Genomic DNA, 26,576 nt, shown 5'->3' with positions numbered 1-26,576 from the left:
TCAGCCCTTCTTAGTCCACTGAGCATTTCACTAAACTTTTGAGACTGAGACCTGTGTTCTCTAAAGAGAGAAGATGATTTACTTCAATTGCTAAGCCTAGTCCTGCTAGTCAAAACCTGAGGAGTCCCATCCTTCCCATCGTGGCCTTGGGCAAGATATTTAGAGGTGAACTGATACTAAACCACTTCGGGTGCCTGGAGATTAGCCTTTACATCCAGCTCTTTCTCCCTTTGAATCTGGCAAGTGCTCTCAGCCTTCTGGTATCACATTGCCAGATCCTCTGCCGATGCTGCTCACAGCACTTCAAGCAAAACAAGGACTGCCAGGAGCTGATAATTTACTGTGATGTCTCTCATGAGAAACAGATTGGGTTCGAACCTCCTGTGATCAGCAATTCAACCTAAACCCCTTCATGCCTCCTCCCCCCATCTGTAAAATGGAACTAAGTTAAAACTCCTCCTTGTGCCGTGGGAATCCGTTAATGACTCCAGTGTTACAAAGCTGTACATTTCTTTGAGAGCAACTGGTCTTTTTCCATGGCTTTAATATTAAAAAAAAGAAAAGATTTGGAATGGGATGTTAGTATGCAGTCCCAGTAGTGATTTATTGCAAATGTCCAAGTATTATGAATTCATTTAATATTTAGTGTAATAGCAGCCATCCTTCACAAGAAATTAATTTAATATTTATATGGCTGTCCAAGACAGTCCTTTCTTCAGTAGCTTCACTGTAAATCTACGAGGCATTAATGGGCATAAATGCTGTAGACAAATCTATACCGATTGGTTACAGACTCTGTGGGTTTTGAAAAGAGATAATAAGTTTACAGAGGACATATCTGATGACTTTCAGGAATTAAGTTTTTGAATGAAAAAAAAAGATGGTTTACTTTTTCCATTCACAGATGGCTATTTTGTTGTTTTCTAGGAAATCTGTAATCTACTGAAACAGCTGTGTAATTATTGAGTTTTCTTTGTCTAGTAGCTACGTTTCCAATTGACTGCAAACTGTGTTTGACGTCCCTACCTCCTGAACCTGCCAAGGTCAGACCTTCGCATCTGTGTTGATGGATGGATTCACAGTACGGACAGCACTTCTCCCATCTCCTGGTTAGTGCCCACAAGTTTAATTGAATTTAAATCATCACCTTTGTGTTGCTCAGGTTTTATCCTAGGAGATTCAGAGTCAAAACTTCCAAACCATTAATTTCACAAGGATCAATACCTTGTTCAAAAAAAAGGCAAGAGAATGAAATTAGCTCTTTCACATAAATTCCAGGCTGTTTCTAGTTAAGAAAAAAAAGACTGTGAACACAGACAATATAGGCAGGTCAGAATTTCTTACTTCTCTAGTGAAGCCTACGCTTGACACTCCAATCCTATGGTGTAACACGAAGGAATCTCAGTGGAAATCAGTGTCTGGCCACACAAGGATGGGACATGCAGCATTTCTGTGACCCTGAAGCATACACCTGGGGAAGCCAGCACTTGGACAGGTGCAGGTTCCCCTTGATATGTCGCTGTGGGAACGTTTGGAAAAGTGAATACACTCTGAGCTTAAGAACTCATAAAGGACTAGATCAAAATTGAAGTCTCAGATATGTAAATGTTGAAATATTTTGCTTCACAGTAATTGGGGATGATTTTTTCCCTCATTAATAACCCCACTTGAAGATAATAACTAGCTCTTCTTTCAGCTTCAGAGATGAGATGAGCACAGAATGCAGCTACTTCGTTGATGACTGAGTGATAACGGAGTCCCCTGTCTGCAAAGTAATAATCACGCCATAATCCAAATACCAATTATATGTACTGGCTATATTAATACAGATGTCTTTTTTTTTTTTTTTTTTTTTAACCATCCTAATAAACAGAAAATTCTGTTTTAGTTTTCTTCATCTGCAGCTCCTAATACTTAATTTCCTCCCTATCCAGGCTCGTTAAATAAATGAGGAAACCTTACTGCAGCTGATAGAAAAACTGGCTCCAGCCATTGAAATGAGGTAATTTCTCATGCAACATCAGTTACACCAATAGACAAGAGAGCCAGAGGGAGAAAAAAGGTTTCATTTAAAAATGAAGAAAAGAGAAACAAAACTGTTTAAATGCTGCCCTGAGCCCTACAGAACAAATGAGGAACTCATCTACCAGTCAGTATCCCCAAACCACCACTTTTATTGCTTGCTTAGCTTGGTCAGTACTTGTTTCAGTAAATTTAAGTTAGTGTCTGTAAATGCATCTTAATTCTGATTCCAGCTTGGCTACTGGTGATTGATGCTTGCATTGAAAGAGTAGGTGGTATTTTGGATTATGTCTTTTAGGAAAAAAGCTATTTGGGTTTTTAAAATCTGTAAAATTATTTGACTTGAGATTTTGTTAATTATTTAAAAAGCACAAAAACCAAACCAGCATCATCTCAAAGGAAAGCTTCAGGTCTGGGATGTCTTTGGATATGTATTTATCATTTGCAGTTTGTCACTATTTCTCATGAGGCAGAGATGACATACTGAACAAGACAACAATAATTACTTACTACACAATTACTTCTGATATTAGGGAAAGACTAGTTTTGTACCATATATTGTATGGAAATACTTGCCAAAGATTTAGTTTTTAATGGAGACAACTGCTTCTGGTCAGAAGTCTGTTATTATAATTTCAATATACAAGTTACATACCAAGGAACAAAAAGGATTTTAGGATCATAATATCATTAGTTTTTAAATCCCAGTGATAGTAACATGCATACATACATGCACAAGCATAGTAGACTTATGATCACTAATTTGAAGATAACTAGTATTAAAGCCAGGAGAAAATAAGTAAAATGTCTTGCAGCTAGACCTGCTTGGGAATTTAAAATGTTTTGAAAACAAAACTGAGAAGAAGAAATTAGTGTTCAGGTCCCAATACAGCAAAGCACATAGGCACTTCATCATATGCTTTTGTTGAACTGGGGCAGATGCAAGGCTATAGAGACTGCTGGAAGAGATAAAGAGGGAATCTAAAAATATATTTGAATATTCAATTTAGATGGTATTAGATCTTTCAAACACTGAAACAAAGTTAAAGGCTAGCTCAAAGGGAAAAAAAGCATGAAGAGGAAACAGAGTGTCAGCTATCAGTGAGCTTCCTGGAGGCTGCTGAATTCATAACAGGCAGAAGGTAAAAGGAACACTAGCATGACTAATGGTGAATGAAGGACAGATGATCTGGTACACTGATATTGTCTTTTTTCTGTATTCGATGGAGGGAGAAGCTGATGGATGGATAGTTTTGTATTTCATTGCTTTTCCTAGTCTGGTATATAGGGAATAGGTGATGGTTACAAAAAGAATGGAAAGTTGTTAAGACACGCAACTTATACAATGCCCCAATACAGTTTTCAGTGATATTTTTTAGCGGGAACAGCTGAAACAGAGCACCAGGGAATTGAAAACTACTGCTGTGATGAAGTAAGTCAAAATTGTGTACTGATAAAGTGAAATGCAAGGACAACACCAAAGAAGGTGATGAAACCATGGTTCTCATGAAGCCCATGGCAACATTTCCACTTATTTCCAAGCAGCCACTATCTCTAGAACTAAGCCAGATGAATGTGGTTTAGTCCTGATTTTAGTCCATCTATTCCTTTGAAGTGTGAGAAACTTCTTTGGGGACACAAAAGAAGGGAGTAGGCATGATATCCTTGTACACATTTGACATTCAGCTCCCTTCTTCACTCAACAATCCACTGGATGTTTGATTATCCTACAAGAAGTAAGGGAACTTCAGCACAAAGCATTGAGATCTCCCCTTCTCTGCTCCACTCTCTGCCCTCTGCACAGTCTATACAGAGATGCTTCCCCTGGGGAATGTGGGCTCCCATCTCGGAGAGGTGAGAAAACTCAATCAAGGAGTTTCATGCAAGTGCTTCAAGTGTGGGATGCCCAAGCATGAACAAGAGTTCCTGCTCAGTTGTATAAGAAATCCTCATCCTTTATTTCTGGAAGGAAACCTTGGCACCCTGCAGAGCTGGGCACATGCCGTGAATCCCAAGTGGAAGCAGGTAACTTCCTCAGAGTGAAAAAACAAGATCCAAGCCACCCTTCCCTTACCAGTATTTCCTGCTGGCTTAGACACCTGTTCTGCTTGTCAGATTTTGTGAATTCCATTTTCTAGGCACTTGATTCTACCCCCACATTATATGGGAATTATGAATTCCAGTACAAAGCAAGAGCCTTAAAGGTAATACTCAGCAAAAGTTAATGCCCGTTGTGAAACTGGCCAAAAAGTGAACGCAGTGTGCGCTCTGGGGATACAAATCCCAAGTATTCCCATGTTACTATTGACTCTAAACTGCCTATTTTCATACAGAAAGGGAGTCACTCCTAAAGCCTGATGCTGAGCAGTGTCAAAAAGGCAAAAGAGAAGACTGGGAATTGTTAGGAAAGGTCTAGAGAAAGAGGTAAAAAACATAACCATCTGCAGAAAACAGCGCCGCGGGAAGCCCTGCCATGCCTGCCTTCCTGAACGCTGTGTCCTGTTCTGGCCACCGCAGCTGGAATAGGATATTGCAGAACTATGAACAGCAGAGAGAAGGGCAGCGAGGACCATGAGAGGTGTTGAACAACTCCTGTACATTGGAGATGCCTGCTTGGAAAGCAGACAACTGACAGGAAATATGATAGTAGCTATGAAATCCCTGCCTGCACAGGGAAGGTAACTTGGGAACAGATCGGTTATTTCCCACAATACAGGAATTAGGGGGAACCTAATGAGATTATCAGGCAAATGGTTGAAACTAAAAAATAGGAATTTTTCACACACACATAATTAAATGGAGACTTACTGCACACAGTATTATGGAAGCCAAAAGTAGGAACAGGTTTAAAGGGGATTAGACGAATTAATAGAGAACGGATCTAGCAAGGGCTATTAAAATAATAGTATGGATCCAACCTCTGTTTCAGGAAGTCCCAACAGGTAAATGAAACAGCACTTACAGCATACACAGGATGACTCCACCTCGCTACAAAGAGATCATAAAAACAGTAAGAATTATTGCTACGATAAAAAAATTAGCTATTTGGGCAAGAGCATAGGAAACAGGACAAAGCCAGGAACGAGCCCTCTCCTGTGCCCTCCCAGCTTTGGGAAATCAGCTGTTCAGAGACTTCCTCAGCTGCAGGGGTCTGAGAGAGGGCAAAAGGCAGCTGGCAGGATGCGGTGTCAGCCAAGGAAGAGACACAAAAGGTTGGGAACTGGAACCCCAGAGCACTTTCACAGCCCTGCAACTGCTATTTGGATTCCTCAGTTCCATCTCTGCTGTGCAGAACATCATAGATCAAGGGCTGCAGCGCTCACTCTGCACCAGGGAGCCATAAAAGTACTGGTGATGGGGCTCACAAGGCCCTGTTGCTTCCCAGAGCCCAGCTTGCTTCCTAACCTTCCTGCACTGCGTTCGTACATACCAAGAGCTCCTACATAATGCTACACCGTGTCTTGAAGACCTACCCTAAACAAATGTTAAACCTTTAATATAAATCAATATGACTAGATGATTTAGGCAACTGTGGTAGACCAACTGTACTTTCTAGAGAATTTAAGGAAAACAGCTGGACAGAGCATGAGCATCCTTCTGAAACTTTAGGTTCGTTTATTCAAACTAGAGGAGAATCTATCACAGCTTCACTGACAGCACAGGATTCTGAAATGAGAATATATTAACTGTTAGACAAACTGCTTAAAATCAGTGGTTTTAAATAAGATGGTTTAGACTGACTGGTTAGCTTGCTGCTCCTTGTCTCTCATAAGGAAGTGAAAAAGATTTATTGGTCCTGGGGAGCTCCGGGAGCAACACTTACATGTTGCAGAAAGCCAGAGCAAGCTCACTCATTGAACACCTGAATGAAAGAGAATCAATGACAGAAGTCAGGATGTGCTTTGACATACTCTAATCTTACACGTAGTTAGCTCTGGCTCTCCCCATTCACAAGGGATGGATTTCATTTCAGAAGCAAACAGTTAAAATTGCTTGGGCTTGCTTTGTAATCTTATTAAATGACAAGCAAGTGAGACTTGTATTTTTATGGAAAGCAGAAACATGTGGGTAAAAGGTTTGGATTAGTGGAGGTCATCCTGTCCCTTGTCGCTGATGTATCTATTCCCGCTTGGTTGATATTGTTCCAGCAGCTGTGCCACCTCAGGCTGTAATTTCAGCACTTCCAACAAACTAGACGGTATTGGGCTGGCCTGCACTTAGAGGGAAGATTGCTTGTGGAAAATTGAGGCATCACAGGAGGTATATTCTTCTCTCAAAATCAATTCCCCATGGAAGAGGAAAAGGGCTGTCTGTGGACAATGAAAAATTGACAGGATTTGCGTGTACTAAACACTGGAACACATTACAGTGAAATAATTTCTACAAACAATTCATCAGTTCATAAAAGATGCATTTAGCTAGAGACTGAGGAGTCAGCTGAGACTGACAGAACATATCACACCCGCACAGACTGTGGCCTAGAGGCGACGAAAGCAGAAGCTCCTCTTGCTCAGGCAACTTATTTCTGAAAATGAGCTGGGCTTTGCACTGCCACTGGGGCAGCCTGACTGCATGAGGGGTGGGAACAAGAGGGGCCCTGACGGTTCTCAAATGGTCTGACGTTGTAGAAGCAAGTCCTTGACACCATGAAAACCATGAGCATGAAAATTTCGCTCTCTCTGAAGGCTGCCCTCCAGTTTCGGCAGCTCCCACAGCATCAAATCTGAGCATCCAAGAAATAGTTCCTAAGGTATTTCATGTACAAAAAAATACCAGGTCTTGCCCCTGCTCCCTCCTGCCCTCATGAAAGCGTGTCTCAAACAAGGCAAGTGATACTTTATTAGCATCAAGAAGAGATATACCAACGTGCTCAAGCCAATGGCTTCTTTTCTGGGAGTAAGGGGAAGCTCAGCCTCCCAGCGCCCATGGGAGTGCCTGGAGCCCCAGGTGCTCTGTATCCATGGGCATCGCAGGCCTCGCTGCACCCGGCAGCGAGCACAGGGACAGAGCTGTCCGGTGCACTGAGGTGTGATCAATTATTATGGCACATAAGCTTTGCATGCAAAGTAGCTGAGGTTTCTGCAACCTCCCCCGTCAGCTGTGCTACAGACATTTTCAGTCCTACTACGTTTCCAAGCAATGCCCTGTGAATTACTCCTGGGACACACTGAGGTGGCTGAAGTCCTTTTCTCTTATAGGGACAAATTGATCACATATGCTCCTTAAAAAATGAAGAAAGAATCCCAGAATCGTTTTAAAGGATTGCAAAGTAAGTGGCTGTCAGTGTCAGAGGAGTGCCCAGGCATGTAAATGACAATTTCTTTGATAAAGTGACCAAGGCACTATGGCTTTCCAAATGTCACAACACTTGGGTAGTAATTACTAGTAAGTTTTGCAATAGCAAAAGCCTTGATAGAAGCTGCTCAAACCCTGGCAGCATTTGTAATAAGAGCATTCTCTCTTCAGCAAAAATTTGATTTAATCTTTATTCCTAGTTTTGCCTTTTTGTTACTTAAAAAATAAAAACAGAGCCATCAAAGACTATTTGCTAAAAAATTCCCAATACCCTTATGCTAAAGCCAGGTCCTTCAGAGTACAAAATTCTCTTTTCTTAAATTAAAGAGCTAAGCAAGAAGGATCATCAATGAAAAATACAGCTAACCAAAAGGAACAACTAGGGCATAAGTAGGGAAGGGGAGTCAATAGCACCGTGGCTATTTTTCCTTTTGCGCTAAGCCTGGTTTTACATTGCAATCCTATCCCTCCATTCTATATTCCCTTCCTTTGTCTGTTTTATCCACTTTTTCTTCCCTGACACATGACCTGCAGGTATGACCATATAATTAAATGCAATTGAGTTGCACTGATTTAACTAATTAGCACCTGTCACATGTGCCACCTAAGCCAATATTCTCCATTTGTGAGACAAAACACGTTAGCTCAAATGTCAGGCGTAAGCTGATTTGAGTAACCCAAGATACACAAAGACATGCTTTACGTCAAAGTTGGTAGTAGGATACTTTCAGTGGCACAGCCAGTGAGTGGCATCTCACATGGGTTACACACATATTCACATCTGTAGCCCCAAAAGGTCTCTGGGGCTCATTTTTTGCTTGTCTGGAGCGTGCCACTGCAATGAGGCAGTGACGTCTGGTTGGTGTTTTCACATGTGACTACTGCAGAAATAATCAGCAACAACAACACATGTACAGAGTTTTCCTCTTTGCTCTGCCAGCTAGTTGACTGATGCAGAAGAGGCCAGTGTGACCTGAAATCAAAGGTGAATCCTGCCAACTAACAGCAAGAAATAGTCAATTGTAACACACAAGCTCAAAATGCCTCTGTGAAGATGTTGGTCACATACACTTTATATCTAAAAATGATGGAAACTATATAAAGGTAAAAATCACTACTGCACTGGAGCAGAAATGACAGCTTTGTAATAATAGTCCATCTCCGAGCCTGCCTACCATAGATGAAGATGAAAACCCCTTTACACAAGTCAGATAACAGGACAAGAAGATTTCCCCGTGACCACAGTGTTTGATCAACTGATGGTCTGTACAGAAAGACTGACAGCCTTTCTTATTTTCATTTTAGCAAAACAGTGTGGGTAAACATTGACTTAGAATCATCTTATCTTCAATTTGATCAAGGTTGATTGGAATGTCTCTGCCTATGAAGATAACAGAATTAGTAGTCCATTAGTTAAGCAATCAAGACTCCTATTCAAGCTTGTGTACTATGATTACTTTGCTGTATCTGACAATCTTCCCATAGCAGAGCAGGCAATATGATGAATATCTTGCACAAGTTTGTTCTTCCAGCTTCTTCCTGCTAGGACAGAAATGTGTGTGTTCGAGGGGTTCCTTCCAGTCTTGTGCTCTCCCTCTTTTTAACTCAGCAGCATACATGCAAGAACCAGATGCTACCAGTTGCTTTGCAATGTTTTCCAGTTAATGATTTTCTATCAAACCAAGAGGACATTTCAAGTAGGTACCAACAGGTCTTGTCTCAGTCCCAGTGCTAGTCAATCTTTTCGTTAATGACTTGGTAGTTGAGCTAGAGAGTGCAATTCTAAAACCAGCAGTGGACACTGAGCTGATTAAGTCTGCAAGCAGTTGGAAGCTGGGTTTTCGCTGGAATGGAGTTAATTTTCTTCGTAGTTGCTCGAATGATGCTATATTTTGGATTTGTGACCACACAAGGGTGATAACACACCCCTTTTTAGTTATTGCTGAGCAGTGCTTGCACAGCGTCAAGGCCTTTTCTGTTTCTCACCCCACCCCACCAGTGAGTAGGCTGGGGGTGCACAAGAAGTTGGGAAGGGACACAGCTGGGACAGCTGACCCCAACTGACCAAAGGGATATCCCACACCCTATGACGTCATGCTCAGCATATAAAGCTGGGGAAGAAGGAGGAAGGAGGGGCGTTCAGAGTGATGGCGTTTGTCTTCCCAAGTAACCGTTGTGTGTGATGGAGCCCTGCTTTCCTGAAGGTGGCTGAACACCTGCCTGCCGATGGGAAGCAGTGAATGCATTCCTTGTTTTGCTTTGCTTGTGCGCGCAGCTTTTGCTTTACCTATTAAAGTGTCTTTATCTCAATCCACGAGTTTTCTCACTTTTACCCTTCTGATTCTCTCCCCCTTCCCACTGGGTGGGGGAGTGAGCGAGCGGCTGTGTGAGGCTGAGCTGCCTGCCAGGGTTAACCCACAACAGAAGGATAAACAGGGTAAGAACAATTTTGTTGTTTGTTCTCTAAAATGGAGAAATGATCCCAAATCACCATGGTGAAATATGCAAAGACAAGCATGACATGCTACTCTTAGGAAGGAGAAATCAAATACACAGATGCAAAATGAGGAGTGACTGGCCAGCCAGCAGCTCTGCAGAAAGGGACATGGGAGATGATGATACACTGGATCACAAACTGGGCATGAGTCAAGATCTGCTGCAAAAAAAGGTGAACTTCATTTGGAAACATATTAACAAACATCTTGTACATAAGCCATGGAAAGTGCTTATTCCATCCCAATTAGCACTAACAAGGTCTCAGCAAAACTCCACTCTAGGGCACTGCTCTTTAAGACCCCAGCAAGCTGAAGACTGCCCAGAGGAGAGCTGAAAATATAATCAGAGGCCTAGAAAGCATTACCTGTGAAGGAAGGCTAGGAACTGGGCTCAGTGAAGCTGAAAGAAGAGAATTCTTGAGGACTGAACACATTATTAGTTCTCTAATATGTGGAAGGCTGTCAGGAGAAAGCTGATCAGTTGTTCATCTGGAGCAGGACATGAAGAAGCCAAGATTCTTTTGTAACCATTGAAGATTTAGGAGGGATAATAGGGAACTTTCTGGCCCTAGGGATATGAAAGGACAGGAATAGATTGCTCACGGAAGTTGTGGAATGATCTTAATTAAATGATTTTGAGAAAAGTTAGACAAACGTGTGGTGGGCAGTCAGCATACATCTGACTTTCTCATGGCTGGTGAATGGAAACCCATCCCAGGCCTGCAGGGCCACCATCCTTCCTACCTTCTTTGTGCCACATTCCCTGCTGGTCAGCTGTATCTCTCGGCCAGGTTGCATCAAAGCCTGCCAACCAAGAGTAAATGGCTTAGACATAAAACCTGTCCAGAAAAAATTTAAAAGTTGGAAAATCAGTTCCCTCTTTTATGTCCTGAGCAAAGCCTAGTTTATGTATTTCCCTTGCCACAGCAGGCACCATCATGTTGATAGGATCTGCGTGTCCGACCTCTCCCCGCCTTCTGTCTCAAAACTTAAGATATGAAGAATAACATGATGTTGTACAGGAGGGAATAGAGATCTCTGAAGTCATCAAAAAAGCCAGCTAGTTCCATTTTAAAATATACGAGTTTTGAACTGATCATGAATTGGGACTAAAAACGACAGTACAGGAAATCTACTTTACTGCAAAATAAGTTCGCCATGGACTCACATTAAATTACTTCTTCTCTCCCTGAGGCATGTGTTGATGAAGCCAATGCCAGTCTGCTGCTAGCGTGCTGAACACAGTGAGCTGTGAGTGAAGGTTAATATTTTAGCTTCTGTAGTCTTAACTTACAGAAACATATCAGTGAATATGAACCAAACAAAATATATGCAAAAAAGAAAGCAACAGGTTGAGTTCTGCCTATATAATGAATTGTTTTTTAAAAGGTTGACTGTTTGACACCCTATATTAATTGATTACAGGCAGCCTGCAGAAGTAGTGTCTGAAAAGCAACTTTTGCATGGTGTACTTTCTGAATTCCTGAGACTGATCTTTTCTCCAGAGAGCATAATAAGAGCATTTTTTTCAGTCCTTCGGAGACGAGCACTGACTCCATGTCTTGACTTGGTCTGAAGGGAATTACTAGATGCTTGAGACATTCAGTCAAAAATATAACAACCCAGACTGACTTTAAAGTGGCTTTACCATTTGGCAAAATAAAAGCTGAGAGCTTGGAATCTTTCTGCTGCTACTGCAAAATGAAAAATAAACAAAAATGTACAAAATAAGATAAATATCCCTTTGCTATAACTTGGTTATGCCCTCGAGTTACATGATAAAAGCAAAAACATGCCGCAGATATCTGTTCTCTGTTATAACGTGCTGTTCCTATAGTACTGATGTTTGACAGAAACTGCAATTTCATTTAGTTTATGTAATTCTTCTAACAGAGCTTACTGAAGTATTTCTGCATTGACACTAGATATTTTGACCCACCTATTATGTGTAACTATGGAGAAAAGCAAGGAAAAATATCAGTACCTGTGTGACTGAAAAAAGAACGTGGAGACTGAAAAGTTGATTATAGCCAATTTTCACAGCAAAGTGCATTGACTCTTGAGATACTTGTGTCTCAGTGAACAATCTCTGTAGCCTCTTGGTGGTTTAAGACATACTAGCTTGTGAATTCATAGTTGGAAAACCACTGAGGAAAGCAAATGTGTCCTGGACATGTGGGAGGCCAAGATGCCACCAACTCTGACACATTGCAAGTTGTTCTCAAGGCATCCAGCTTCTTACTGGATCCAGCTTTTTCTGCTGGAATAGTTTCATCCTGCATGTCTTCCTTTCTGGGAGTGGTGGGCCAGTGGCAGCCCCATGCCAGCTCTGTGTGTTATTGCTCCAAGGCAGAAAGTGGAGGACAGGGATAGGCACAGCATTTGCACTCTGGTTTTTTTACCTGTGCATGGGAATTGGGAGCTTGGTGTTAGGAGGGAATGAGGGATCAAACCATGTTCTTCAGGAACAGGGCAGGGCAGGGCAGAAGCTGTGATGGGATGCTCAGCTGCAGAGTTGTGCGGTCGAGGGTGGGGACTGGCCCTATGATCCCTTAACAGCTGGAATGTGTCAATGTCTCCCATCGATATCACAAGAGTGCTTACATTTCACCCGACTAATCCAAGGAGATGTTTGCTATCCCCTCCCACAGCCTGGCCCCATCCAGCCATCTGGTCCTGTGTGATTCCTTCTGCCGGCAGGGGAATGCCATGGGAACGCCAGTGCCGGGATGCTCACACAGAGACACGCACATGCACTCGTGCATACACACGCCTCCAGCCTTCTGCTTCCAGCGCTCCTTTGCATGCTCTTTCATTTGTCAGTTCTACTTTCTTCCCCAAGCAGTGCTAAGGATTTAGTAAAAGCCCGTGGGTCCTTTGTGTTATAAAATTAGGTCTCTACAGGTGCCAGCAGAATGCTGTGCCTTGGCATCCAAACAGCTTCGTCTCCAGTTAGTAGATGATAAACTGAATCTCCTCTTGAAGGTAAAGCATTCTCCATCCCCACTTCCCTGGATCCGCTTCTCCTTACAGCCGCAGAATGCAGCACAGAACCACTCGAAATGGCGTTAGAGAAATCCACTGTGGACACTTGAGAAATCCTGTGACAGCACTATGAGGCAGATAAGCAGAGGCGGGGGGAGAGGAGAAGAAGAGGAATAGCTTTTGGAGACTGCTTGGCAGCAAAGTCAACGCTTGAAATATCTGTGGGGAGTTTGAAAGCATTTCCTAACATCAAAAATGCGAAGAAGAAAAAGAAATTTTGATCAATGGCTTATTGCCCTTGATCTAAGCGAAAGAATCCTAGCCAGTCAGAAATAACAGAAATCTGTTTTATTGTAAAGCTGAAGTTTTCTATGTTTTGACAGCTGGGGCTCATGCTTTTGGCTGGGTTATTTGCCAGCCTTAAAATATTCATCAGTGAGTTGCCAGGTTTTTGTCCTTTCAAATTGAACTCTAACGATGAAGGAGAAGGTGCTGGAGACGTTTTAAGCACGAGTTCTCTGCCCTAAAACAGAACTTTGTGGCCTGAATTCACATGACCAGAAAAAGAGTTTTCCACTCCCTGGCCAAGTTTCTGGTGAATCACTTGCTGGTCACAGAGCCAAGATTCGCTTTCTGGAGCATGGGAAGCAGTGGCTCACTTGTGACGAAGACAGCCCCCTCGCCTTTGTTCAGAGGAAATGGATTAACAGTATGTATTCTGTGCCCAAGTCTTGAAAGAACTGAACTAAAATATTCCAGATTAAAGCATCCTTACTGAGGAACAAACCAGAATACATGTCAAACTGAAAAGTCAAATCTGACTCTGAAAATGTTCAGTGAAATGTTGGTGTTGGTGGCTCCGGGATCAATTCAGATGTCTTACACTGTACCCAAGCAAATTAGTGTCACAGAACTCATTCTTTATCTTTTTGATGCAAACCTTTACATTACTATTTCAATGTTGCTTCCTTTTAATGCTTTCTATATTGTGGTACACTTACTCTAAGAATTCAAACCAGGCTCTTCTGCTCTTGTGCAATTTGTTCATTCTTATGTCTTGCGCTGCTTTCATTTAGTCACTTAGTTGTTATCACTCCATTTCATACCTGTACAACTTAGGGGTCTTTCTTAGGTGAATCAGTTACAAAGTGAAAAATACTAAATCATTTCATATCTGCTAGGAAGACTGAATTCCTCTTTCAAAAATTCAGGGCCAGTCATATTGACTTTGTATCTGAAAAATCTACTTTCATCAACTCTGTCCTTATTTTCCTTTACTCGTCCCAGGGTGACCACTATTTTTGTCATGTCATTTTATATCTACAAAGTCCTTGCAAGTGTTCAACACTTCACTTTTGAGACTGATCTTCCACTTCCTGGATAAAGAATGAAATTTCTTTAGTGGATATGAAGCGGTAACAAACCCTTTTCACTCAGGGACAAGTTAATAAGAGAAGAAGTTGCAATGCAGAGACTAACACTTCGTAAGTGAAAACTGAAGGTGCACTACCGTGTAGGATCAGGTCCTTCAGGCAGTTTCAGTTCTACCAACTGATAGCTTAAACAGACAGCTGTAATGGGAATTAAGGTCAAAGAGCTTTTCAGAGTTTACAAAGCTGAATTTTCAAACGGCCTTTGATCTAGTCTCCAAGCCTTTGTAAAGCCAGGGTGGGCGACTAAGCGTGCAGGTGGCAGGTCTGCACTGAGGGATGTTGCCTGGTGGGACTGGGCACTGGGCTGCAAATTAGGGGAAGGCAGAGGAAGGCACTGACACAAAGGGGGAGCGGTGGAGAGTGAAGTCTCTATGGTCCTGTCTATACTGGCATAGAAAACAAGGCCAGGATTTAGCATCAAACCCTGGTCTGCATCCATTAACCATTGTGGGTTTGGCTTATATCAACTAGCACTCTCCCAGGACAACGTATGGGCATGGTTTGGGCCACACCACGTACCAGGACTGTTGTCAATGAGCAGTCTGGATGCAGTCACCCTATTTTGGGCAGAAAAGAAAGCTTAAAAGTGTGGATGCAAGTCATGCAGGGACAGTTGCAGGGCCAGAAAACAGACCTTGGCTTGTTCTATTTTGTAATGTAGTCCTTACACCAGGATCATGCCAAACATACTGTATCATTTGAGGAATGCAGCTATTTTGAGCAGAAGGACTGATATTTGAGAAAGTGAGTGACACTGGTGAGAACAGACAGATGTTTACTGGTTCAATCTTCACAGGCAAGACTGTTGGTGCATGTTCAAAGTTATTTTCTGAAGATGTGTCTCTTGTTATCTTAACATCAGTAAACAACGGCCCAGTGTATTTTCCCATTTGTTGTGACTTGTTTATCCAGATCCTCTATATATTCCAGGGACACAGTTACTAAATTTAAAGCTGCAAACAGATTTGTTCTCTCAGCACGCTTGTAAGAAACATTTAATTTTACATTGCCAATTCCCAAATATTTCTATATACTCTGGCTAGGTAAAACAGTAAGGAATTAGTGTAACTCCATGATGAATTAACGGCTTGCTCGCTAGTGCAAGCTCTTATTTTCCTCTTTAGCAGATACTGGGCCAGGCATTTTGGAAGAGTTTAATCAAAATCCTCATCAAAAGCCAAATGAGTGGATTTTAAAGAAAGTTTAATTACAGTGGTCAAACCACCCAGCATGATTTGCTTGATTTGATTAACGTAATGAGGAGCACATTTAATGAGAAATGCATTAATTCATTCAAACAAGTGGTTTTATCAGAGGTATTAAGCATCAGCCCAGATTATGTACAGCAGAAACTATTATAGCAAAAATTGACCGAGGTCAAAGAAGTAGTCATGCCATAATTACAAGCTCTCAGCTGTAATCCACCAGTTGAACTTGGGCAGTGCTTATCATGACTGAAAAAGCAGGGTCCCCATTTAAAAAAGCCCCCAAAACACAGGGTTTTTCTTCTGTTCCAAAGCTGGGATCTCCATCCCTTTCTTTCAGATGTTCAGAAGATTTGGGAACTGGGATTGAATTCTCTGAGTTTCAGATGGTTACACATGCAGATATTATTAGCAAATGATGAAGCGAGAGCTCAAAGGACCCCTGATACCACCCCCCACCCTTAAAGGAAACGGAGTGTTCCCCATTTGCTCTCTGTTTTACCTCCCTCCTGTTCCTGTGATGTCTTTGGGACACTCCTGTTCCTAACCTGGAATAGAGTGACTTTGGTGGAGAATTATGATTATCCTTCTGGGGAAGGAAACCTCCTTCTTGGAAAAGAAGAAAAATTGACCTCAAGGGGGAAATATTTGAGGAAAAGAAGAAAGAGTCTCCTTTACACCTTGCTCTGTTCAACTGCCGCCTTCAGATAATTTTCAGCCCCTGTATTCCAACTTTCCTGTTTCAGGACCCCTCCCCATGGGCTTTACACAACACCCTTCACCTCCACCCTCCCCACTGGCACCCCTTCTCCGGTGCCTGCTGCTGTATCTCTCAGCAGCTGCTAATGCTCTTCTCTCTCCTATGCTGCCCTGACCACCGTTACCTCTTTGACTTCTGCCGAGCTCCCTTCCCTTTATTCAGTCCCCAACTTGTTATTCCTGTAGTGTCTGCGCTACCTCTCTGTGAGCTGCCTTTCCTGCTGCTTTGTACTGCATCTGTATAGCACTGAAACAGCTTTCATTTTCAAGTGCTCTAGTTCTAAGCCTGCTCGGCTGCCTGAGCACTTTTCAAGCACTGTTGCACAGTGGACTTAAGCACTACCTATTGCTCAGTCTTTCATCAGCTACCACCAGCAGCTGGCAAAGGAGAGCAGCTTTGAAACTGTTCCCTAAGTGGAGAGGAGGCTGGTCAAGGAGCTGAGAAGCGGAGCACAAGCCCAGTTGCAGATAGGATCCTCCGGGGGTAGGTGTATACCGACAAGTGAAGACTGGCGTGGAGGCCATATTTTACCTCCTGATTAAGTCAGCAGGAGTATGACAGTAAGACACTATTTCTAGGGTGCCTAAATGAATGTAGGTGCCAAGGTTCACCTGCAGGTTTGGAAGTCTGGATCAAGACCTTCAAGAAATAAGCTGAAGTAGAGAACTAGAGATGTCAAAAAATAGACCTAAGGATTTATTTGCTATGTTAATAGAAGATGAGCAAGAAAACCATTCCTGCTGAGCTGAAAATCATAATCCTTAGCATTATTTCTGCCACTTGCCTTTAAATCACAAGTAAACAAGATTAAAAATTAGAAATGGAATCCCTTGATTTTACAGAAATCTTGGGGTGTGCCTGTATCTGACTGCTGCACTCCAACAGGAACCCGTGATACTGGCATATAAACATTTGCACAGAGGAAAGCATTAACAGTGATGACCTCACCAGTACACTCAGCAAGGCTGTTCCCAAGGTGAAGACAATTCCGTCTTGGAACAAGCAACCCAAATAGGATATACAGACTTACTACAGCAGCTGCCCCTTGATATCACATTTGGTATCCTTGAGTGGAATCTAGGTGGGAAATCATAAAACATAAATTGGTAGAAGATCATATCTTAAAATACTTTTTCCCACTATCTCCCAGCCCAGCCTTCAAGCAGCCAACCAACCTTGCTCAACTTATCATCTGAAGAAAATTTCCCAAGAACCAATATATCAGAGTGATAAATGCAAAAATTGCAGTTTATCTCCACAGCCCTCAAAAGAAACATCTTCTACAACAGAACCGTGAAAACCAGTGGATTGTCAACATGTCCATCCCCAAATGCAAACTACTTCTTCCTATGTACCATGTGCCCTCTGTACCGTAGTGAACTCACACTGACAATCAGTGTGTGAAAAAAAAAACATAAGAAGAGAATGTTTCCCAAAACAGCTATTCTCCCTCTCATCTTTCAGCCCTCATCCTCAAGGGAATCCTACAAAAGAAACTGGAAACACTAAGCTGGGATTAAAATTAATGATTTGATGGGACACCAAAAATTGTTGATTCCAACAACACTGCTAATTTTATGGCACATTATAATTTACCTCAGATACAACTTGCTAATCTCAGTTTCTCAGGAGATAATTACCTGTGCATTTCTTGCATCCTGTGTTCAGTAGAGCTGAAGACCTTATTACCACTCCTTTTACTAACATCCCCTCTATTCCCTTCATCTCAAAGTACGTGACTGATTAATATAATGAAACTGAACTCACATAAATTGCTTCCGATCTTTGCTTATTTGGCAGTTTGTTAGTTATGTCCCTGCTTCTGTTTTTTGCCCCTTAGACTTGTCTGGTTTTTCCTATCAGGTGTATTGATAACAGATATTGCCTCTCTCCACAGATATTCCTTCTGAGTGTTATGACTGTTCCCTATTTACCCAAAAACCTCCCCAACCAGCCTTCACTTTTGAAATATCAAGTGTGGTTCCAGATATGGCTCCAGTTCTGACTCACAGATTCCTTTCTGAATAGTTATACGTCTTTTAGTCTGGCATTATCCAAGCTCTCAACTGCTTCAAAGAAATATTTGGGTTTATGCAAATAACAGGAAGACAACTTAACTGGCCAAACATCAGTCACTACTTCTAAAAGGAAAGGAAGCATCGTTAACTTAGATCTTTCTAAAATGGAAGTGAAATACGATATGGAGGAGATTCAGGAATATATTGTTCAACACAGGGCAGTTATGCACCACCCAATCCAGTCAGAGATGAAAATTTTTATTGTCACTTCTCTCTGATAGTTCCCAGGTACTGAACTGGTCTTTGGCAATGCTCATTGCAATGATCTAGTATATTATTTGCTTCTCCCCTTCATCCATGGAGCTCAAAAACCCCATAACTTTACTTCCCTGCATCCAAATTCAGTAACTTAAAGCTGTAACAGCCTGGGAAAAGTTAACCAGTATCTTAGGAAGGGACTAGATATAATTTTGCCTAGGAAATTTCAGTGTGCAGTCCCACATGAATTAAAATATATGGACCTATAAAATAGCATGATATGTTTTAGGAAGCATTAAATAAGCCAGTACACAAAGCTCTAAAGTATTGTGCAGCTCTACCACCTCCTACCAAATACTTGGGCTTGCAGAAGCAGCAGGTATTGTTCTGCTTGCAGAGCATGCAGTCCTTGGAGCACACTTGGAAGTCATTCTTTGTAAACAAGTACCTAAATCCCACATCCAGGGCAGAAATTCTTTCTTTCACCAAAAGGCACTCAGAGAAAATTCAAGACAGGATTAAGGAAAGGATTTTAAAACTTATATTCCTCATCTTGTGAAACTAGGGGTTATCTGTGACCCTGACCACACCTGAGACCTGCAACCTCAGCATTACCATGTACAAAGTAAATTTACCCCATATGTGCCTGTCACCACGGAAAAGCTCAGGGAATGTATAGAAAGGATTTTTGCAGGTCCAAAGGAAAAACAGGCCCTCATCTCATCCTCCTCTTCAGATGTAAACCAGGATCTTGCTTCCAGCAGGCAGTTTGTATCGGTGGGCTCTGCTAGGCAGTATGGAGATAAACCTCAGCATTGATAAATGGGAACTGCTAACACAATGTAAATGTTTGGTGAAAGCAAAATATTTGTCAAGAACCTAAAAGGCCGGGCGCTTAAAGCAGCTCTCCACGCTGTCTTTCCTTAGCAAGGTGCACAAGGGACGGGCACTCAGCTAGCGGTCCTGCTGCTGGCTCTTAGGAGATTGAACCTACAGCACATGGTACCTACGTCCCAATGAGCCGTATTTAATTCCCTTCTCCCCATCTGGCTGTGCCACCACTGAAATGAAAGTTTCTGCAAGAAACAGATGTTTCTGGAGCAATAAAACAGCTCCTGCCACTCAGGAGCCAGTGTTTTACTGTGCCGGTGGCACCTGCCCCAGGGCTGGTACCACCATCAGCTTCTTCCGCGCAGCAAGGCAGACGGCTTCTGACTTGGCCGTCCGGTTTCAGTGACCAAGAGCCCGCTACAACACCTTTCTGCACCACTGCAAATTTGCAGATCCGGGCGCCGATCGTTGGAAGAAACACACAAATTCAGCCCATCAGTGGCTCAGCCTCGTTTCCCACCCACGAGCCGGTAATGCGAGAGCAGCGTTGGGGATAGTGGCGGGGAAAGGATGAAGCGTGAAAATAATGTGAGACGAAGATGCCCAAGCTGGCCGGTGATGGGCGGCCGCAGGGTCCCTCCTTGACAGCCCCATGGGAGGCAGAGGTGGCGGGAGCGGGGGGCACAGCGGGGGCGCGGCGGCCCTTACCTTCTCATTCTTCCTCTCCTCAGCCTTGCTGGCGGGGCCAGGGGTGACAAGGCCACCCAGAGGCCCGCCGCCCGCCTCGCCGTTGAGGTGGGCCGCGCTGACGTTGGGTGGGGTGATGGCGGCGGCGGCGGAGGTGAGGGGGATGAGGGGCCGGGCCCCCGGGGCGGGCGGCTGGTGGCCGTGCTGCGGGGAGACGGCGGGGTGAGGCCGGATGGCTGCCGCTGGCAGACGGGAGGGCGAGCTGGGTGTCCGCAGGGGCGAGACCGTGGCGGTGGGCCGCTCCGGGGCTGGCACCGGGGGATGAGCTGCAGAGGGAGGACAGAGCGCGGTTAAGCCCCCCATGCACTGCCAGACCTGGCCCTTCAGTGGCCATCGCTGCCAGGAGGTGTCAGGGCCCGACGGAGAGCTAAGCTCTTAGCCTTAACCCAGGATATCTCAGCCTGCAAGTGTTTTCGGCTAAATCCTAGAAATCCCCCTCCTGGCTGCGAAAGGCCTGTCGGCAGTCATTAAAATGGCTGGTCCTCCCTAGTGATGCGACTGGGGAATGGCCTGACCATCCCTGCCCATGCCTGGAAATAAATAGAAAGCCTACTGTGTTTTTAAAATACCTTATCTTGTTCCAGCTGAGTTGTTTTCTGAACCTCCAGGACGCCTTCCTAACCTAATAGCTTTTGGAGCAACGCAATACGGGACCTAAAGGGTTAGCCCAGATGATCCACGCTGACCTCGCAGCCAGCAGTTACAAAGGAAGGTCTCTTGTTTCAGCCCTAACAAAATGATCAACAGCACATCACTGTGCTGCACAAGATAAATTAAGCAGAAATCCACCAGAGGATTTCTGAGCTCAGCCTTGTCTCTGCCAGCCAAGTCCCTAAGGGACTACACAGTGCCTTTTAGTCTTGCTGCCCCTACTGAGCAAACCCTGCCTGCAAGCGCTAGGAACCAGGAGTTAGTGCTCGTCTGTTTAATGGTGACCGCGACACACTGCCGAGGTCAGCTCTCCAGGGATTCGGGAGCCTGTTGCACGCTTCGTGTTGCAAAAAGTGTGGCAAGGCTCCAGGTGCATTTCCACAACGATGTTGCCTTTGACTTCCAGGTTGGTTGATTGCTTAAGTGTAACTTACATACAGCTCCACTTCAAGTATGTACATACTCAGACATTCCCTCACTTAAATGATTCAATAGTAGGACTGGCTGGAAAATGCCCATTTCACAAATGTTTTCAAGGTTTCATAATCTGGTTTAGTTCTGCCTCAGTGCAAAATTCGAACCTTTGAACATTTTTCCGAGCACAGTCTACTCACCCACCACACAATAGCCTCTATTCTGGTCAGGGCATTCACCTGGGATGTGAAAACATCGGATCCGGTCACTGCGCTGTTCTCTGCAGAGAACAGCTCTGGGCAACTGTCTATTCCCTTTGCAACTTGAGCCAGGACGGCTTCATGGCTGGAGTCTGGTTGAACTACGTCCATTGCTGACAAAAAGCGTTGAGTCTAACAAATCGGCTTTTTTTTGACCAAGAAGCTTTTTTCTGGAAAATTTCTGACCCACTCTGATCTGTGGTTTTCTTACAAATTCATCCAAAGGATACATTTTTATGCAGGACCAGCTGGAGTTCACTCAATCTATAATTAAACAACAATGCTAGAACAACTCACACCACTATTTTCTATTTCTGTGGTTAACAGTGGCACCCATTACCAGGGATTGAAATGATAAGGAGTGCCATTAATCATACTCACTACACCAGCTGAGCACTCCTGCCAGGAGGGAATTTCATCCCCCAGCCTTATGCCCTATTATCCAAAGTGATACTGAACATGATGGGCCAGTGATCATCAGATTAGCACCTCCAAAGTTTACATGATTCTCTCTCATGGTAACTCCTTGACTCTATAACATCTCTTTAGTAATGTTGCTCATAGCAAATCAACCAAACTAACATTAAACAATCTTGAACTAGATGTGATTTTACCATGTGGCATGAGGAAGGGCCTAGAAGTTGTTAATACAGACGCCTTCAAGACTATTCTTACTATTAGTTACCATTTCCCTCTCCCTGGCTTACCAAGAACATATATTGGAAAGTGCAATTCCCTTCCAGAGAGCCAGACAGGGCACCACCGGTTATCTTGAAGTGATTCCCTCCTTCTGATTTTCCCATTTGGAACCTGTGTGATGAGCAACCACTGCTGCCAGAAATCTAATTTTTTGGGATGGTTAAGCTTGCAGGGTCAAGGTTTTGAACTACTGCTTGTAGGGAGCAATTTAGAGGAAAAGCACAATAATGGAATTTCAATGCGTGTACCTGGATGTAGAAGTCTAATTTGATAATCATATTAGGTACATTTCTTCTTTCATATAGGATTCAGTGTTTCCAGACACAAAGGAAACAGAAAACATGAAAAACAGTAAAACAAATGGCCTGAGAAAAATCAACTCTGAGCAGAGCTCTCACATTTTATTCTGTAATTTCATCTGCTTGCTGCTACAATGTATGCCTTTGCTCTGGGATCTCTGGATCTGGACTCTGCTGCATCAAACATGCTATTAATTAGCAATGCTCACTGAAGGCTATTTTTGTTCTGTACCACTCATATTTCATTTTGGGTGTATTCCTACATTAGTGGCCTTGTGCAAAATTGATTTGTTACTCATGTATATTGCAAGCCAACAGAAACGTGATTTGAATAGTGTGCCAGCTTGCCTCTCTTGGAAAGCTTTTCCAAAAGTCAGTGTGCATTGCCCTGTCCTGCAGGATTAAAGGGACCTTTTAAGGGGCTCTGGTCCACAGGATACTGGTGAGGACAACCATTATGGAGAAAAATACTGATAATCATTAAAAAGTTTCCTTTATTTATCCTGGCAAAGGTTTATTTAATTAAAACAACAATCTCATGAACCTTCTGGAAGGGCTGGAAAACTCCCTGCTTAGGAGGTTTTGGAGCAGCTCTGTGATCCCTGGATCACCCTGCCTGCCAACACCTTGGCATTTTAAGATGTCAGAGTGATCTGGAGGAGCAATCTTAAATCAGGGCAGCTGCTGGAGGTGTAGCACAGCAGCACCATGGAAGGAAGGTGTGGGGCATGCCAAGTGCATGGGGCAAAATGATCTGTCAAAATGATCCCCCTCAGTTTCAGGGGACTCCATCTGCCTGTTGGCATGGGCACAGGAGGCACCAGGAGCGCCCGAATGCTTCCTGAGAGCCTTGCCCAGGAGGGGACATTCCTGCCTTTGCATTGTGGGAGCAGAAGGACTTTTGGAAGGGTGTGACTTGAGGGGAAAGCAGCACTTTCTGAACTAGACAAAAAGAGGATAAATCGATTATTCCCCAGCGTGATAGGGATGCCGTGTGAAGTCCTGCCACTGTTTGTTGAGCAGAGAAGTCTGCACTGTTCGAGATTCAGATTCACACGTATTTGATTATGTTTTCTTCCTTTTGGTCTCGACTGTGTAGGAGGTGAGATTAGACTGTCATAATGGTGCCTTCTGGCTTCAAAAGGTATGAATCCGTGACTTACACCACAGCGTATTTCTCATTTGTGCCTGCTCTGTCTTGTATATAAGACCTGTTTTCAGCAGTCACAATCCTTACTGATGTGCATTTGCAAACACAATGGCTCACATCCCTATAAAATATCAGAAACAAAATGTTTTACATTTCGCTATAAAGTTCCACCACAGGATTTACTTTTACTTTATTCAACATCAGAGCTGTTTAACGTCAGGGAAAGGGGAATAAATTGTACTCTAGAAAATTGTGCTGTACATCAGAAAGGGAACCTAGAAAGAACAGAGGCCCCCTGGTGCGAGAAGCTCTTATTCTCATTTCAAAAAGGTGGCAGTATTTTTCAGATCTTTTGCTTTATCACTAACACTGGGTCCCGTTCTGCCTAATAAATACCTTTCATCCCTGAAGCCCAATGAAATGCTTCTTAATTTTAAGTCGTGTATTACTTGCCCTGCGATAAGGGCAGTATTTTTTCATCAGCAGGCCAACCGGACTCAGAATTGTTAATCTCCTCAGTATGCAGGGTGCTTGCTTTCACTCAGATAAATTGTATAAATATTTGTAAACACTATAATCTATTTCAGCTGTAGCAACAGAACAATCTGATAAATACAACGTGGTTCCCAGAGATCAATAGAAGCCCATAAATATTACAAGCAAATAAAACATACTCTATTCCACATTGACTGAGCTGTGACTAAAACGAGAAAGCAAGCTGTGGGGACGGGCAGATTCAAGAGGCTTGCGCTCGCGGGGTACAACATCAATCCTGCCGACGCAGGGCAAGAGGCACCGGCGGGCATGCACGTACCCATCTGCATGGCGTTGCGGGTCTGGCTGGCTGGCTGCTGAGCTGAATACCTCAAGCAGTTATTCAGCTGCGGAGAGGCTGCCTGTAGCTGGGGATGCGTCTGAGGCGCAGTGATAGGAACAACCGGTCTGACAGCTGTGGCGGCATTGGTGTGACTGGCCCCGATGGGATGGATGGCTCCTGGGGCTCCTTTCGTTGCCGGAGCTCCCCCGGCTCCGCTGTTCCTGGGCTGCCCAGCTCCCACTGGCACCCTGCATGGGGACAAGGCACAGCGTAAGCAAGCTGCAGAGAGCCCGATACCCAGCCACAATGCTGATAAGCACCCCCAGTTACCTAGGGGGTTCAACATGATACCCTCTCAGGTGTTAAAGTAAAACTGAGATATAGATACATGTTTATCTTTATAAGACACAGTCGTAAGCATGCTGGAGGACATTTTCACCCCTTTATCCTATGGGAAGAAGTGCAGGGTAAAAACGGAAAAAGATCATTTTTCTCATCACTTTTTTTCTTAAGCTACATTTCTGTCTGAATAGTTTCTAATAAAATCACAAATCTAAATTCAGAAGAAATGGATATCTCCCAAATGTCATTTTGTGTGCCAGAGCCTATTTTACAGGCACTAATGGAGTGATAATTAAAACAGATTCAGAGATCTTTTCTTAGGACCAAACCTGCATACAGCCCCACAGGGAGAAAAAAAGATGGATAACACCAAATCTGTGTGTGGCTGTTGAATGGGACTGAAAAGCAGCAGACTTGGCAGGGCTTGGCTTGACTGAACACTTACGCTGCCGATGTAACCAGCCCCAGTTTAGACTTGCTAAGGACACGCAAAAAGGAAGGGAATGCAGTTAACCTTACTGAAAAGGAAATCCAAACAATAATCGGCCCCTCTTTCACTGCTCACTTAAAGTGTACACATAGTTTGTATTTCATCTGAGTGGCTGGGGAGACCTCAGAGGGAAGGCACAAGGCTCTTTCTTCTATGCAATGAGTTCAGCTTAGAGCAGGTCTTAGTCCTCTTACCACTGAGCTAGAAACTCTCTGACCAGGGCAGCAGGACACTGGGGAGGACAGAAGGACACCAATGGACAAACTCAGCTGCCGCTCAGCAGCTCTTTCTCTGAGTTTCTCAGTCAGGTTCCTGAGCAATTTCCTTCCCCAGCACTAGATGCCATGAAACAGAGGGATCGTTTTGTGCTGTTCTCCTCTCCTGGGCTGCTCCATATGCCAAGGTCCTCCTCCAGGAAAGGACAGCAGAGGGGATATAATGCAGAACAAAGTATGGTGGAGGAAATGGAAATGAGACAGTGCAGAGGGTTAACAAGGGAGGAGAGGATAACAGAAAGGGTACAAGACCAGCCTATGGGGGGTGGGACTGGGAGAACTTCTGGGGCCCCAAAATTGTTGTGTGGGAACACAGAGAGGAAAGAGCAGAAAGAATGAATATGCTGAACAATCTGGCCCAAATCAGAGGACAAAAAGACAGAAGAAGCAACCCTAAGAAAAGAGTGGAAAGGGGAAGAGCCAAAAGAGTCAAATTCTGATAGAAAGGGACCAAAACACAGGCTGGAAGATATGGTCCAAAAGTGCAAAAGATAGCCATCCCCTCTGCCCAATCCCCCCTTCCCCCAAAATCACAGGAGAAAAACCAACACTGTGATGTCATTGACTTGACTCATCTCATTGTTCAAGGTTTGCCTGGATTACATTTTGCTAAATGAATCTGATTTTTTTTTTCTTCAAATTTTTTTTCATCAGCTTCCAGGTAGGGAAAAGCTGGGAATCCCACCAGATGGAAATTTGACTGTCTGTCATCTGCTGTGAAGAGCTGGCAGGGTAGCAGCAAGGTTCAGCTGGAGCTGGCTTGGCCATCTGCGCTAGATTGAGTTTGCCAGAAAAGCACACCTAATAGTCCACTGAAAGCTGTGTTCAGGCAAACACGCACACCGACAGGTACAGAAACTATCTGTGACTCCCACAGAGCTGGATAGATGTTGGATGTGGCGAATTTTCTCTGCTGCCCTGTGCCTGTCTGTCCTTCTAAAGGGTCTTGTCGTTTTTCCACTGTGCTCTGCTCACACATGTACTTTGGCAGCTTATAAATCTAGTTCAGTGTTATTAAATTCATGGACAACTTCTTTTTCTTGGGTTTTGTAGGGAGTGGCAGAAAAACATGCATGAATCTTATCCTCTGCTTTGCTGTCAAAGGGGAACAAAGTAAGTTGAAAGTGCAG

At 43.6% G+C, this 26,576-nt stretch overlaps 1 protein-coding gene across 1 annotated transcript in view; it reads right to left on the bottom strand.

The window, feature by feature from the left end:
• Positions 1-26,576, bottom strand: part of SH3RF3 (SH3 domain containing ring finger 3) — a 252,470-nt gene that overhangs the window by 17,120 nt on the left and 208,774 nt on the right. The window contains exons 7-8 of the mRNA XM_075136349.1: positions 24,337-24,587; positions 20,011-20,315 (exon numbers count right to left, since the gene is read on the bottom strand). Coding sequence (XP_074992450.1) covers positions 20,011-20,315; positions 24,337-24,587 — 556 coding nt within the window. The remainder of the gene's footprint in view (positions 1-20,010; positions 20,316-24,336; positions 24,588-26,576) is intronic.

This window comes from Calonectris borealis, chromosome 1 (genome assembly GCF_964195595.1).
Source record: "Calonectris borealis chromosome 1, bCalBor7.hap1.2, whole genome shotgun sequence".
Classification (NCBI taxonomy): Eukaryota; Metazoa; Chordata; class Aves; order Procellariiformes; family Procellariidae; genus Calonectris; species Calonectris borealis.
Note: the sequence above shows the minus strand (reverse complement) of the source record. Positions and strands in the feature narration are given on the sequence as shown.